Raw genomic sequence first — 16,858 nt, forward strand, 5'->3', positions numbered from 1 at the left:
CCCGCCTCACATCAAATAAGGGACTCCAGAATGGCACGTTTAATAAACCCTGCCATCGTGCCTCCCACAGAAAGAGAATGCTGCTTCTCACAAGGAAGAAAACCCTCCCATCATGAGACAGGCGGTAGCTCCATGATGAGAACAGCACTAGAGAGCCAGCAAGAAGCTGGGACTTCCAGGCGTTAAATTAAAACCATTGAGTGCCTCATGAATAGAAACTCATAGGTGAAGACGCCAGCTACACTTGCTGACTGAGATGGGGAGAGGTTCCAACACTGACCAAGAACCTGGGACGTGTTCCTCTGCCAGGCACTCTACACTGTCTCATTCAGAAATCACCAGTTCTCTAGACAGTAATCCAATTTTGATGCCGTGGAAACCGAGGCTCGAAGGGAATCTGCTCTAGGAGTTCCCATTGTGGCTCAGCAGAAAGGAACCCAGCTAGGATCCATGAGGATGTGGGTTCAATCTCTGGCCTCGCTCAGTGGGTTAAGGATCTGGCGCTGTCGTGAGCCATGGTGTAGGTCACAGACACGACTTGGATCCTGCGTTGCTGTGGCTGTGGTATAGACCGGCAGCTGCAGCTCTGACTGGACCCCTAGCCTGGGAACTTCCATATGCTGAATGTGCAGCCCTAAAAAGCAAAAAAGCAAACAAAAAAAAAGAAAGGGATCTGCTCAACATCATCGAGTGGTCACTAATTTGGCTGGCTATGAACACAAGTCTGTGCGACCTAGTGTCAGGCTCTTTTCAGCCTCCAGAGCTCTTTTTTTTTTTTTTTTTTTTGGCATTCTCTACAACCAGCCCCACTTGTCTTAAACTTAGATATTCCCTTACAAATCAATAAAGAAAGGACACAACAACTCAATAACCAAAGGGAGGAACTGCTTTGACAGACACCAGGAAAAGAGAATAACCACATGGCCAGTGAGCCTGTGCAACGGTGCTAAGCTGCAGGCATCATGAAAATGCACATTAAACCAAAATGAGATACCAGGACACACCCACCAGAATGGTAAATATTTAAAAGACTGATGACACCAAGTGCTGCTGAGGATATGGGGCAACTGGAACTCACACACTGCTGGTGGGAATGTAAAAATGGACAATCACTTTGGAAAGCTCAAATTAAATCTGTGCCAACTCTCTGATTCTGAAATGCCATTCCTAGGTCTCTATCTCCAGTGGTCTGCTGAGGCTGGCTCGGCTCCCACAGGCTCCTGAAAGCTAACTGGGCACAGCGCCTCCTACCTCACATCCCCTTGGTAGCTTGAAATGGCCATGGTTGGAGTATTTACAAACTCTTACAAGTCAGAGCTATTTTTGTTAGAGAGCATACTATTAAGGATTTACCCACACACCACTATATATTCCTGAGAGAAATGAGTGCAGATGTTCACAAAAGGATTTGTACAAGAATGCCCACTGCAGTTTTCTGGATAAAAATTCCAAACTGAAACACACCAAAAGATCCACCAACAAAAGAATGAAAAAAAAATACCCCATGGTATCTTCATGCAATGAAATACTGTGCAGCAAAAATAAAAATAACAAGCTACGGATAACACAGCATGGATGAATCTCACAAATCGTGGGTTGATTCAAAGAGGCAGACATAAGAGAGTACAGTTGAACTTTAAATAATATGGTCATTAGGGCTGCTGACCCTCTGCATGATGGAAAATCCATATATAGCTTTACAATTTGGCCCCCCAAATCCAAGGTTCTACATCGATAGATTCAACCAACTGCGGATCATGTAGGTCTGTAGAATGTATTTACTGGGAAAAGCCCAAATATAAGTAGAGCCATGCAGTTCAAATCTGTGTTGTTCAAGGGTCAGCTGTATATATGGCATGATTCCACTTATTGGAAACTCAAGAATAAGCAAAATTAATCAACGTTGATAGGAGTGAGAATAATTTTCTCCTGGGGGTGGTGGGGGTACTGACTGGAAGGGACACGAGGGGGCCTTCTGGGTGCCATAGATGTTCTATGTCTAGCTCCAAGCAGTGCTTATATAGGTATATACCTACAAATTCGCTGAGCTGTACACTTAGGATTTGTGCACTTTAATGTATATATATTATTCCTCGATGATGACTACTGTACACACCTATACATTTCTATTCCATAACCCACTTAATAAGGCGACAGAGACTACTATCCCAGCAGGGCAGTGCATCCAGCTGCAGTGAATACTGACATGAAGAAAAGCAGTCTGCATCTTGGCAGACAAATCAGCTCAGTTTTACTGACATCCGACACACCGCCATCATGGAGAGTGTCAACACCTGGACTGGCAGCACTGCCGATGCATGAAGAATTTGCCTCCACCAGCACATACTCCCCAGGCACATCACTGCCTGGGAAGGGATCCAGTGAACACATCAGCTGTCTCTCCCACACACCTACCACCGTAACAGCAGAAATCCAGAAATGTAAAGATAGGGACTCCCATCCAAATTGGGCAGGATTCCAGCACTTGCTGTCAACAGAGAACACTGAAGCCCAAGACCTTACCTGCTGAGATGTTCCAGAAGGATGCAAAGAGGCTGCTAACTCTGTGAGCATTTTTTCCTTTCAAATAAAGAAAAGCCAAAGAAATGCCTGTTTCCTGTATCATCAGCAGAAAGACAAATGAGACATCATATCATCTCACAGTTTCCCATTCCTGGCAGGATGCAGGCTTCATTCTTTCTGGAGGAGCTATAGTGCACTCTTCTCATCAATATACCCTGAGCCCAAAATGTGATTCGTTTTAAACCTTAAAGAAAAGACTGGACTGTGCCCCAAATGGAGGAGAAATGCCATTGATAGCATCTGGACATTTACATTCATGAGCATATCAGAGCCACATAAAAAATATTTGCTGCAAACATACTGCATGCAAGTTGGCAACATCAAAGAAACGTGTCCACCATCAAAAAACTAAATATAAAGAGACACTCGAAAGATCATAACTTTACTCCCAAAGGGGTGAGCTTTGACATTACCATTATCTGGACATGCAAGAAAGTGGGGGATTGGTTTTAGAATGACTTAGTGTTTTGAGGATACCAGGAAACTCTAATTCCAGGGGCTTTGAGCATTATTAGACATCTTAGTTTGGGTTCCCCCAGAAGCAGACCTTAAAGTAAGAAATCAAGAAAAAGTAGTTTATGTGGGCAGTGAGATAAAGAGGAAGGAGCCTCAAAGGGTATGTCATCAAGCAAGCCATGGCTGTGGGCAACTAGAGCCAAACCATGCGGAAGCACTGAGAACCAGTTTAAAACACACTCATCTATGAGTAATACCACCCATGGGGAGAGAGCTGGGTATTTCTATGCCAGCTCCCATCTGCCCTTGGTTGAGGTCTGTTCCTAGGGGGTATTCATTCCTCAGTACTTCTGGCCTGCCAAGCAGATGGCAAAGTGGGCTCTCTGACAAAAGGGGGTGGGTGCTGGCATTCAAAGTTAGGCAGGTGTATTCTCAAGAGGTAAGGGCTGGAGAATATGAACAAGGTGCCAAGCACATCTGCTACTGAGGAACCTGAAGCACTTGGCCAAGAACGTCTTACCTGTATGGTCTATGACTGCACATTAGAATCATACATTCAAAAAAATGAAAGCCCACACCTAGATCAGTATCTCTATAAATCTGTAATTGACAGATGACACATTAAGACCAAACCTGACAAATGCAGTTCAAATTTTTAATCAGTATTACAGATTTAAAAGTGGTCATCAACTTCTACCATCTGGCTTACTCCCTGGGTTAAGCTGTCCAGATCTGTAAAAAGGTAGATATGCCAACCCTCTGCCTCCTTTATGCCAGTATGACCACTCACCATAGTTCAGATCTTCATTTCACCAATGGGCTAGTTATGGCATTAATGTTTTAGTCCATTTCCCTGCCTCCACACTCCAGCCTTCCCATTCCAGCTACCACATTGCAGACACAGCGATCCTTCCAAGAAACAGTTCTGGTCATCTCATCTGCTGTGTGAAACTCTTCACTGGCCCCCAGTTTCCCACAGGACAAAGTCTGTCTTCCAGGTTTAGCAGACAAGGATTCCTGTGGCTTGGACCTTGCTTGCCTCTTCAGCTTTCCTCTTAGTGCCCTGACCAGCTTGAATCACTCCCTTTCCCCCTGACATCCCATTCTGTGCCTCGACATTGCCTATGCTGTAGCCTCCACCTGATATACAATCCCAAGCAGCTTCATTCCCCTCTGCCTGGGGTTAATTTCTTCTCATTCTTCACGTGCTAATTTAGAAGTCACTTCCTCAAGAAGTCTTCTCTGGTGCCAGTGAGACTGGTGTAGGTGCCCTTCCCTTAATATCCAGTAATTCTCCCATCCTAGAACTCCATGCAGATTCTGTAATTGCCTCACTTCCTATTTGTCCCCCCCCCCCCAGTTTGAATGCTCTGTGAAGGCAGAGCCATATCTATCTTGTTCACATAGTTTGTCACAAGATTTACTGGTAGTTGCTAATATACATTCAGTGAATGGTTGAATGTGAAGATTCTCCCTCATCTGGCCCCCATCCCCTCTTCAACTTGGTATTTAATTGTGCTCCCCCCACTGCTAAAGACACACATATGCCCCAACATACTAGACCCCATGTACCCTCATTACATCCTTTAGCTACTCATATCATAGAACCGTAACCCTTGACTTCACTTTGTGGTTCGCCTGTGCTAACCAATTCTGAGAATCTGGCTAAAGTCCCCCACTAGACTCTCTTAAGTTTATTGAGGACAAGACCACATCATAATATTCTGTATATACCCAGAGCTTATATTAGTGTCCAACATAGTGTAGACACTTAGTTCATAGTGAATAGATGGTTCGTTGCTATAACTGGTGAGGAAATGTCTAAGACTTTCTCTAAGTCATAGCAAAGCAAAAACGCTCTGGCCTCCCACCTGCCACCATTTGAGACCCATCACGACATCATATCTGAGACCTTGAAAAATGTTATTGGCCAAGTCTGTGAGCCACTATGGACATCAAAGCAAGATAGAATCACCCAGGGTGACATCCTCAGCCATAAAAGCAATCTCTGCTCCTAACTGGACAAAATCACATGTCAGTGAGAGAGCCAAATTGAAGGTTTCTGTCAGTTGCAGCAAGGCCAGTGTTCCCAGTGCAGGTAGATGCAGTGTTCTGAGGGTGCTATGGATGCCCTCCACTGGGCTATATAAGAGCTGAATCCTGCAAAACCGCAGAGCCTTGGCATAGAAGGAAATTGTGATGGTGGGAGGGTAGGTGTGCTTGGAATAGTTGGGGATGGAAGGAGTTTCTCCAGATTCCTTTCCCAGAGGCCTGACTGATGAGAGGAAAGTATCACCTGCAATAGTCTAGGTGCCATCAGCAGTGAAGGGTCTGCAAACCAAGGGACTGCCATCTCATGTCCATTGTGAGGCCCAAATGGATGAAGTCACATCAGTGCTCACATCCTCTGATCATAGAGTGGGAGAACTTCCTGCTTTGCTCGCAATGGTCCCACTTAATGCCTGGTGTTCCTGTGAAATTACTAGTGCCCTCTTGCACTCTCACAAGTGTTCCAGTCTGGTTGATAAATTACACGGTCACCTTACACACTGACAGCATTAACAGCAGGGGCAGAATCTTCCAATAGACCTGACGTTGGACACAGGTACATGGGGGATTTTATATTAAACTTTTATGTATTTTAAAGAAACTTTTCCCCTCCAAAAAAAGAAATCCAACAAACAAATATACTAGAAAAAATTCCAACTACTCTATAATTAAGCATAACACATTATTATTTCAGTACCCAATCTCCTACCTAAATTGTTTCTCTGCTCTTATATTTTTTTAGATTACAGTGTAACCATAGCCATTTGTCTAATGAGGTCAGCCATTTGTCTGCAGTGTGTAAGCGACAGGACTAAATTCAATGTCATCTGTTTATTTAAGATGGAAATGATATGCATGTAGCACAGTAGCCTTTGGGTACAAATGAAGTATCATTCAATGTCACCAGAGAAAATATAAATCAGCAAGAAGGAACAAACACTGAAGGTTCAGTCAGCACAGCTGGGTTGGGCTTCCACTATGTGCCAGAGGTACAGGACGGGGTGAAACAGTTCCCGCCCTCATGGAGCACATATATTCTGATGTTAAATTGCCTTTGGACAGGACTCATACCCAAGACCTATAGCACCCCCAACTTCAATCTGATGTTTTGCAAAAAATCCCCAAATTGACAGCCATTTTCACAGATATATTCTATAAAGTATTTTTTTTTTTCTTCTCTTTCTGTGGACGTGGGGTCAAGGGAGAGTCACATAGAAAACATACAAGATGCAAAGGATGCTCTTTGGACTGATGAAAGTCTGGTCTCTTCACACATCTGTTTTCCTCATCTCCAGTTGGTGGAATAGAATTGTAGCTTCACTCTGAGGTCTCTGCCATAGGTATCTGACATTTTGCATTTTGCAGGGCCGAACTGTTCAGGCCAGGTCAGAGTCTTGCTGCTTCCGCTAGGCTGCTCTGTCATGTGTGACTCCCTACAGCATCACCACTTTTAGTTCATAACTGCTGCCTAACCATGTCCTTCGGTGGCTTGACCCAATACCTCAAAACAAGTTTCTCTATATCCAAATGGCCCAAGCAGAGAGAGTAGGGGGTAAAGTCTTTACTTTGCCAAAGGAACTCTTATTAGGGGACAAGCTTAGGAACCTAGGGTTTAAATCTGGGATGATCCACTTACTGAATGTGTTGACTATGGGCAAGTTATTGAAGTTCCTTGAGGTTCAGTTTCCTCACCTGTAAATGCAATATAACATCTACCTCTCTGAACTGCTGTGAGGATTGAATGAGATGAGATGGCAGCATGCTTTGCACAAAGCCCAATACTTTGTAGGCAATTAACACCTTTCGATTTCCTTCGTTCATCCCCACCATAGTTTCCTTCCTGTCAGTCAGATGTGCAGGTAATCTAACTGGGAAGCTAACCTGAAAAGGTGGAATAGTTTCAGGCTGGTCCATTATTTTGGAATTAGGGAGTGTCAACTTGTAAACATACACCATCCAGGAGTTCCCTTGTGGCCCAGCACGTTAAGGATTCAGCATTGTCACTGCAAAGACTTGGGATGCTACTGTGGCTCAGATTCAGTCTCTGCTCCAGGAACTTCCATACCATGCAGGTGCAGCTAGAAAACAAACAAACAAACAAACAAAACCAAATAAACAAAACCCACATACCTTCCAGCTCTTCTCTTCAAATATTTGTATTGATGCATGCTATATTAACCCTGTTTACACTTTAGTCTCTCAGTAAAGATGTGAGCAAAAATCTGCCCCCTTTACATGTCATTGGATATATCTTTCAAGAACAATCGAGGAAGTTCAAGAACAAGGCAAAGGGAGTCATGGCCATAGAATCCGCAAGTCTTACTTTTTGCTTCTGGAAAAGGAACTAAGTGGATACGTGAGATCTTTCCTAACTCCAGACTGCTGTCTTTTCCCAAAAAGCCTGTCCTGGTACCACCAAACTGGCCCTTGGCGAGCAAATCAAATTGTCTGTTACCCTCCTCCACGCGCTGAGGGGAGCTCTGGTTCTGACAGGACTCTTATGAGGAGGAGGAGCTACGAGAGGAAAGAGCTGAAGTCATCTAGGTGACCCATCAAACCCACCAATACTGAACCACTTTTTAACCTAGAGAAACGGCAATTTCATATGGTTTAACCCAATGTTAAATGCCAAACCAGATATATGTTATCACACTTCACCTTCATAATGACCCTATGAGGTCAGGCTTATCCACATTTTACAGATGATGAAACAGAATTAAATGCCTAAAGTCAATGTCTTAGTTTGCACTCCCCCCTCAGTTGACTCGGAGTCAAGAAATTGAAGCGACTGGTATAACTGGAAGACAGGCCCGGGAAGCACTAGTGAGAGAATGGCAACACAAGAGGGGGAAGGGAAGACGTGAGTTACAGGGACACTGTCAAGCCTGTTATCTGTAAGCAACTGGAGCCTAACCCCACAGGGGAACTCTGGGAGACAGCAACACGTGCGCGGAGGCAGCCCACCTTGGGACAAGGGAGCTGGGCTATTTATACACACATTGTTTTTAGTCATCGGTCCAGGTTGCTTGGGATTGAGATAGTATGTTAATGCCTCACTGTTTCCACATCAGGCTGGAAATAGGGCTGGCGTGAGCTCAAGTGGGAAGGAGCCGGGGCAGCTCGCTGTGTCTGCGACACAGCCAGCTGCACCTGCCACAGTCCCACAGTGGGAATGAAGAGGCAGCACATGAACTGGTGGCATTTTGACCTCGTAACCCATGTATTTCCCACTAAAGCAGAAGACGTTATCAAATCCTGGGAAAGATCGGGAGAATCTCCAGGAGAATTGGGAATCAATTCTGCAGTTGTGTCTGGACAGCTGTAAGGCACTAACTGAAGAAGATACCACTCCATGCTTCCCTGCTGAGTAAGAACTGTGTTTGGGGAGCCCTCTGGAGTTTATGATGCACTGCATGTCCATCAGTTCATTGGCACTCATCATGCCCATGAGGCATGCTAAATTCTGTTCACTTACAAGATTACTGTATTCATGTGTTCACACCATAACTACTGAGAACACATTCTAGGAACTCTTCTAGGTAATGAAGATGTAGAAGTAGACCAAACAGACAAACACTCCAGTGTGGTAAAACACATATTCAGGTGGAGGCAGCAAAACAAAGAGACCAAAGAGACGCAGAATGTAATGCCATTATCATAATTGGTGCCATGAAGAACTTAAAACAAGCAAAGATGACGGTGATGCTCCGGGTGCTGTTTTTTAATTGGGAGTGGGGTTAGGGGAAATGATTACCTTTGATCAGGGGAGTGAAGCAAGTGGGGCTATGTGAAGGAAAGGTGGTCCAGGCAGAATCAAGAGAAAGACGGGCAGTGCAACTAGGGCACCGTAAGATCTGAATCCAGAGGGGTCTGCAAGGGCAGTATGCCATCTTATTGGCTACAGTCAGGAGTTGGATTTCTGCTCTCAGCACAATGAGGAACCATTGGAGAACTTAAAGCAGGGAAGTAGCATGATATATGTTTTCAGTTCATTTTTATATATATATATCTCTAAATCACGTGGCCAGCAAGATCCAGAACCAGGACTCAAATTGAAGTCTTTTGACTTGTGACCCAGTGTTTTTGTCACTCAGGTCCACCGTTGTTCTGTGGACCTTGATGTCTGCTCCTTGGGACTTCTCTTCGCCTCTTAGCCAATCAGCTTTAACATTCTCCCATTTCTGAGAGCATCCTGTTCTCTTAGAGTTACCCCACAAAACTCATGACCCACAAACTTGCTCAAGCAGAGTTTAAAATTGACCGTGAAAGTCAAGTGAGGGCAGCAGTATTCAAAAATAACCATTCTAACCAAAAAGTTTAACTTTACAGATTTCCAGGGGTCTTCATATCAAGGAATTATTTTTGTAAAAAGAACAAGGCAAATTTTCTCCCAGACCCTGGAAGGAAAAAAGACAGTATTGGACCTGTGGTTCACTACCTTCTTTCTCATCTAGACCAACATGGAATCAGGCAAAAGTTGCAATGAGATTTTGCAATTTTGCCTTTGCCTTCGTCATTCCTATTTTTTGTTTCAAAATCTCAGATTTATTTGCTTCATATCCAAAGCTGCAGTGTCTTTTCAGTCAAAGCCACAAAGACAAACAACCTGTTTGGGGAATTATAATGTGGGGTTTTCAGGGTCAACTACCCACAATATAGTGTTTATCCTCTGGTAAAGCAAGGAGAAAAACAGAACCATTCCACTCTCCCATCCCTGCGCTGGCACTACAGTCCTGACAAAGGCGACCATTTGTCTTTTGTCACTGGAGCCGGTCAGCATGACAACAGGCCCACGTGTGTAGAGGGAGCGTGTGTAGAGATAGTTACTTGTTTAGTCCACAGCTTAAATGTGGTGCCCTCTGAACATGTTATGTTTCAAAGGCAGAATGATATTTCTGTTCACTTATTAAGGGATGACTAACTTGCTTTTGGCTGCACTACAAATGAATCACGGTAACAATCCCCAACTTGCGACTGATGTTCTGATGTAATGCATTTCTATTAAAAGAAGAGGAAAGAGAGTGGGTGAGAGTGAGATCATGCAGAGACAGAACATAACGCCGAGGGAGCTAGCGTAATTGATGAACTGCAGAGACCACATCCATCCCCATCAAGGTATTTTCTTGTGTCCTGGGTGAGGATACCTTGCCAGACGGTTCCTACCCACTTACAGTGGCAGAACACCGACCCTAGTCAAGGCCTGGAATTTGGAAGGATTCAGTGAAGAGAAGATTTCATTTGGGAGTGAAAACCAGATATTCCTTGAAAGCATTTTTTTTTAAGCCATTTTGATTTAGTGTCACTTTGAAGGTAATACTCGGGGGCAGATGATCTGGATTAGAAAGGCAAACCAACAACCTCCTTTTTTCAGTTGTTTTCGTGTGTGCAGTTTATTTGGCGGCAGAAGGAGGGGGCGGGAAGGAGAGACCAGAAAGGAAGGCAGCCTGTTAAGGTGGTGTCAACAGAGTGGTCCCCCCTGGGGAACCAGGAACCCTGCCCCCTCCTCTGAGCCTCCCCTCCCAGCTGAGCTTGCTGGGGGCAGCTTGAGGTGTTAATTGCCCTGCCTGGTAGAATGGCCTTTCCGCCTTCTCTCCCCCGCTTTGCAACAAGAAACAAATATAGAAAGAGCTGGAAGGTACTGGAAAAGATCTTCTTCGGAACCCACAGGTATTATTCCCATGTTAATTACCACTCCGGAGCAGACACTTCCTCCCCCCGCCCCAATCCCTTCTGTACTCTCCTCTACAAGGTGCCCTGCTGTCTTCTGAGGAAGATCTGAGTGTGCCAAGGAGAGGCAGAGAGGAAATTAGACTCTGGCCTGTCGTGACCGGCAGCCCACACTGGCTTTGTCCCAGGCTCTGGCAGAAGGGGATTATAAGAGCCAGTGCCTCCCCAGAAGGGGAAATCACCCAGAGAAGGGACTCTTTTTTTTCTTTTTTCTAGTAAACCTATTTTCCTACCCTATGGCTTTCTTTTGGGGTTTCATCTACTATCGGATCTGTCATTGACCTAAAAAGAACTTCGATGTGATGGAAAGCATACTTCAAGCAGCTGCAAGGAATCTCCAATTGCTGTTTATGAAGTTAACTTTCTCTCCCCGAGGATCTGATTGTATATTTTGTGAATGTCACTCATCTCAGAATTTTGCCATGTTAGGACCAAGTGGTCTGTCTGTAAAGATTAGCTAGACCAACCTCCTTTTCTACCGTAAAATCTGAGACCTGAAGAAGTCGAGTGACATTCCAAGGGTCTTTGGCACTTCTACTTCAGCAGCAAAAGCCAGACTTGAAGTCCGGACTTATTACTGGATTCCATTACACCCCACGGCCTTTTTCCTTAGTAAGCCTGTTTCACAAGTTTTATTTGGCAACTAAAGAACCTGGACGTAGGATAAGAAAAGTCAGTAAGTTCAAAGCCTACCCCTCGTTAGCTGTGAACATTACCATGTACTACTGCTGTCTAAAGATGAAGTTCGGCTACTTGGATTCTTTCTGGTCTCTCTTAATGGACCTCAGATCCCCAAGTGTGGCCATCCCATAGCTCAGTCACATCAAGACCAGTCATTTTAACCAGGTGAGCTGACAGTTCTCCATTCTTCCCCATGTCCTCTTCTTCTTCACTAAAGTTCTAAAATTGTCCTAGTCTAGATTCTCTAGGCCTCAATTGCTTCAGCTATAAAATGGGAATAATGTTTTCACCATTTTCAGAGAGCCTTGTATTGAATAAAGTTTTAGGAAAACAGTACAGACAGTATCAGCAGACTAGTTACTGTTACTATCATCATTCTTAATCTGAAGGGTGATGAGAGTAAAGAATCTAGCAATATAAACACAGTATGTTCAAAGCCTTAGGATGAATCACAATTTAACATTGTGACTGAAATTGACATTGGGTTAGGCCCTGCTAGAGCACTCAGCATTGTCTACTGCTAGGATCTCTCCCTTGTTTTGGATGTCAGATGTCTTGTGTGATTTTCCATGTCTAAGTGTGAGCACACTAAATTCAGGGAAATTATCCTATCCTTGAGAACACATTAGATTGGATGAGCACTTACTGAATGTGTGTTCAGTGAATAATCCAAAATCTACATATAATTAGAGAACTGTGGATGATACGTTGATTCACGTGATTCATTCTGACTATATTAAGGGTCAAGTGTCATTTCCCTCTCCTTTCCTTTTCTGAGGGTCTCTGACTAATAATCAGCCTGTGTGTGGATGGAGACTATCCATTCTGTGGACTGAGGTGTTCTGGTCACCATTTCACGGTCATGCTTTAATGTTTTCCCATCTTTCTGTGCCCCTTCTGTCCCCAAGAGCAAAGATTAATTTAAAGGCAAAGATGAAGTCACTGTAAACTCACATTGTTTTTACCTTCCTCTTCTTTTTCAGTGCAGAAATTAAAAGTAAGTAAAAAGGGCAAAAAAAAAAAGAAAAAGGCACATAGCTTCCATCTCCTGCTTCTGCTTTCCCCTGTGAATATAGTCTATGAACACTTCCTAATGTCTCTACTGTCCTGAGTCGGGATCCTTCAGGAGAGTAAGTCAAGGCATCCAAAAACCCTATCCAGGTAGATGTGCAAGTGGCATGTGCAGCGTGTCTGCCTGTGGCTCTGTGGACAGCCAAGAGTAAACTGTGTGTGCACTTGATGTGGAGGCGTGAGAACCAAGTACTGGCAGCAGTCACGAAAGCGAGTCTTGATTTTCCTTTCCCCTGCCTCTTATTCCCATGCCTCTTATTCCCCACAGTAGAAGCCCACACACTCCCACTGCTAGGTGGGTAGCTTCAACCAACACCCCTTCTCTGGCTGCTTTGTCACTCAGCATTTCCCTGCCACTGAGAAGCAAGAGTGACACATGTTCTACCCACCTCTCCTTCGGAAATTCAAAACAGGTGAATCTCACAGCAGCTTCCATGCTCACAGTTCAGAAATCTTCCCTCTTAAACTTCAGCAAGGTTCTCATTTTCTAAGCCTCCCTCCTATGATCTGGGGGTACAGGGGTTAACATAGTGTCTGCTTTCTTTGGTCTGCGGTCCCAGGGGTCACGGCAGTAGATCTGCAGAGTTGGCAGATCACTACATAGTTTACAACTCCCCACGCAGCATGGCATGGTCGCCTTAGAGAATGGATGGAAAATATCCCCTTGCTATAATTGGGTTCAGCCCTGTGGCTTAACACCATCTTATTTGGCAATCTTTTTCTCTTGACATATTTAGTAATCACTCTAAGGGAGATTTATTAGACTGTTCATGGGAACAAACAATGCACTAAATATTACACATATGCATGCTTTCAATACCACTCCTTTTCTAGCCTATTCTCAATCTTTCCCACAAAGTCTTTCTTTTAACTCTTATCACAACTCTCTCTTGTCTTTCAATTCCTCTTGGTTCTTCTCTCCTCCAAAGGAACCTTTCAATTTTGGAATTTTTTAATAGTTCTTTTAATCAAAATTCTCTGGGCCAAGCTTAGAGAAGAATAGATGAAAACACACTCCAAGAGTTCAAAACCATTGAAGACATTTTGCTCATCATCAATCCCTATGCATCAAAACAAAAATTTAGCATATGGTTAGAGTTTTGTGAAAAATGGTCTCCTAGGCGTCTCTGGGAGATCAGCTCTGTGTGTGTGTGTGTGTGTGTGTGTGTGTGTGTAGGAAAGAACTCAAAATATTTCAGCCAAATGTAGTTCAATGAAGTGCATCCTGAACCTCAGGGGTGGTGCCCATGAGGAGATGGGAGGGAGGAGGCACTGAGAATTAGGATTAACAACTCACACTCTGTGCTCACTAAAGAACTTGGACAGCTGGTGCCCCTCAGACATTTTCAAAATAACGTAATAAATATCCCACTCACCTGGGCACGTGCATGCACAGCAAAATGTCTTAGTGAAGAGTCCGTGTACAGCAGATTTAAGAGAAAATCTTATCAGGGTCATGGAACCGCTGAGAAGGTTATAGGTGCATTGGCACAGACCGTATGGCAACTGTGGATGGGAGGCTTTTATTCCCTTCACATAGGAGATCTCTTTTTCGTTCATCAGGTGTGTGGTAACGGGAGAGCCCACTCGGTGTCAGGCACAGTCCTAGACGTTCATTTAACACTCAATTACATGTCCACCACTGGCCGAGTTTCACAGAGAGGAGGCCTTCTTTTCTCACTGGATTACACGTGCTCCTACATATCTGAACTTGAGCACCTGTCATTTTCTAGGGGTGGGGCAGTGAAAGCACAAATTCAGGATTGAATTGCTAGCAAGAACCTTTATTCAGCTGCTGGCACTGCCAACCTAGAGGTGTATGGTGAGAGGCTAGGAGCACAGGCTCTGGAGCCAGACTGCCTGGAATAGCCCAGCTCTCTCTCTTACTAAGTGGGTGACCTTAGGCAAAGTCACTTTGCTTTTCTCTATCTCGGTTTCCTCATTACACTGTCTTCATTTCTGTAAAATGAGGCTAGTACTTGGACCTCCTTCAGAGGCTCTTATAAGGATGAAATGACTTAGTCCGTATAAAGGGCCTAGAACTATGCCTGGCATGTAGTGGGGATAATAAATAGGCATCTCTATTCCCATGTGCATTTCAATCACAGGCATACAGAACCTGGGCACAGCAACTTTGGTTTAGGGCAAGGTGTGCAGAACAAATGCTACTGTGCTCCTTTGGCATGATGGCAGCCCAGCTTTGCACTTACAGCTCCTTTACCGCATAGGCAGAGAACACGAGGGCCCTCAACGTGAACGTCTTATCTTCTGTGTCACAGAGCAATTGAATAGAATTGAATGGTGGTGCAATTCCAAGTGCAGAGGTCCCCTGCAGGCACGTGGAATTGCACTTGAGTTCACTTTTTGCATTACATTTTCAAGGCAGAGACTGAACGGTGGACCTCTGTAAGATTTTTCAGACAGACCAACTGAATTACAAGAACACATGTGGAAATAATGCTGGTGCTTCTCAAACTTCAGCTCTATCAGAATCCCCTAGAGGGCTTGTGAAAACCCAGAATCCTAGTCCCCATCCCAGAGACTGTGACTTACCAGGTCTGAGGTGGGTGTGAGAATTTTCACTTCTGACAAGTTCCCAGGTTGTGCTGCTACTGCTGGTCCAGGGGCCACACCATGGGGACCCCTAGTCCAGGGTGTGCTTTACATCCTTACTACCTATTTCTGATGTAAGGTTATATAACATTTAATTTGAATTCTTTAGTTTAGGGATGGTCTGACTCCCTTTCCCCTCCCCCTCCCCCCAAAACAGAGATATTTGAATTCCCAGAGCAAATGTCACTTATTAATGTCTTGTTTTTGGTAATCAACACTGACTTTCATTTTTTTTTTTTCCCCATAGTTGCATGCTGCTGTGACCAGGATCCAGGTTCCAAGGCCTGGATTTAATTACACATTTGCTCACATATGTATCCTGAATAACGATAAGACTTGCATCGTGGATGACATAGTGCATGTTCTGGAGGAGCTAAAGAACGCTCGGGCCACCAACCGGACCAATTTTGCTATCACGTATCCGATCACTCACTTAAAGGACGGGAGGGCAGTTTACAACGGGCACCAGCTCGGAGGCGTCACCGTGCACAGCAAGGACCGAGTAAAATCCGCAGAGGCCGTCCAGCTCACCTACTACCTGCAGTCAATCAACAGTCTCAACGACATGGTGGCAGAGAGGTGGGAGTCCAGCTTCTGCGACACCGTCCGAATGTTCCAGAAGTCTAACAGCAAAGTCAAAATGTACCCTTACACGTCCTCCTCACTGAGGGAAGATTTCCAGAAGACCAGCCGCGTATCGGAACGTTACCTGGTCACCAGCCTGATCCTGGTGGTCACCATGGCCATCCTCTGCTGCTCTATGCAGGACTGTGTCCGCAGCAAACCCTGGCTGGGCCTGCTCGGGTTGGTGACCATAAGCCTGGCCACCCTCACCGCGGCCGGGATCATCAATCTTACTGGTGGGAAATACAATTCCACCTTCCTGGGAGTCCCTTTCGTCATGCTAGGTAATTACTGCCCTGTTTTTCTGTTTCCTCCTTCTAGTGGTGGTGACTGGGTCCTAACATGCAAAAAGTAACTAACAACTGTTTCATTTATAGCATCTTCATTTTGCACAGAAGCCCCGGGACTGATTCTGTAAGGTGGGGGTGGTTCACAAGAAGTAACCTGATTTGGTAAATGTGCTGGAAGTCTCAAAGTCCTGGGTTCTAGCCCTGGTTCTCCATTAAGTAACTGCGTGGTATTTAGCAGGTATTAATCTTCTCTGTGCCCCAGTGTCTTAGGCTGCGCTTCCCCAGAAACAGACCCTGAGAAAAGGCTGTAGACACGAGTAGTTTATTTGGGAGGTGAGGACACGAGATGGGGAAGGAAGGCCATTCAAGGCACATTAATAAGCAGGTTACCTCAGTGGGCACCTGTGGCTCAGTCCCACTGGGGACCTTTGAGAGACGTCAGGTCTCCTGGCACGGTGAGGAAGCTGCGAGCTGTGTGGTGAATCCAGGAACCCTGTATGTGATTCGGTGAGGGCTCTCCCCAGGGTCCTTAACTCCTGGGGAAGAGGGAGCACATTCCTGCAGGTGACCAATGTTGAAGCCTTCAGTAAGCGCAAGGATGGTGAATGGGTGGGCACACAGGCCGGGCAATGACGCATCCGCTACCCTCGGTTTCCCTCCCTGGTGGACAGAGTAGACGTGCACATTCACTCTGACAGAAGGGTCTGGTCAATGCACCAGAACTGTGAAGGCATAGTGAGACAGAAATAGGAAGGGGACTTTTT

General features: G+C 45.0%; 1 protein-coding gene across 2 annotated transcripts in view; it reads left to right on the forward strand.

Moving 5' to 3' along the window:
- The window catches only part of PTCHD1 (patched domain containing 1), a 55,243-nt gene that overhangs the window by 22,362 nt on the left and 16,023 nt on the right, over positions 1-16,858 (forward strand). For both annotated transcript variants that reach the window (XM_085008753.1, XM_021080574.2), the window contains one exon: positions 15,428-16,088. In XM_085008753.1, the coding sequence (XP_084864879.1) occupies positions 15,428-16,088 (661 nt within the window). The remainder of the gene's footprint in view (positions 1-15,427; positions 16,089-16,858) is intronic.

This window comes from Sus scrofa, chromosome X, assembly GCF_054392235.1.
Source record: "Sus scrofa isolate SSC_HxYL_T2T_F1_AM1 chromosome X, Sscrofa_HxYL_maternal_Yorkshire_Landrace_v2.0, whole genome shotgun sequence".
Taxonomy (NCBI): domain Eukaryota; kingdom Metazoa; phylum Chordata; class Mammalia; order Artiodactyla; family Suidae; genus Sus; species Sus scrofa.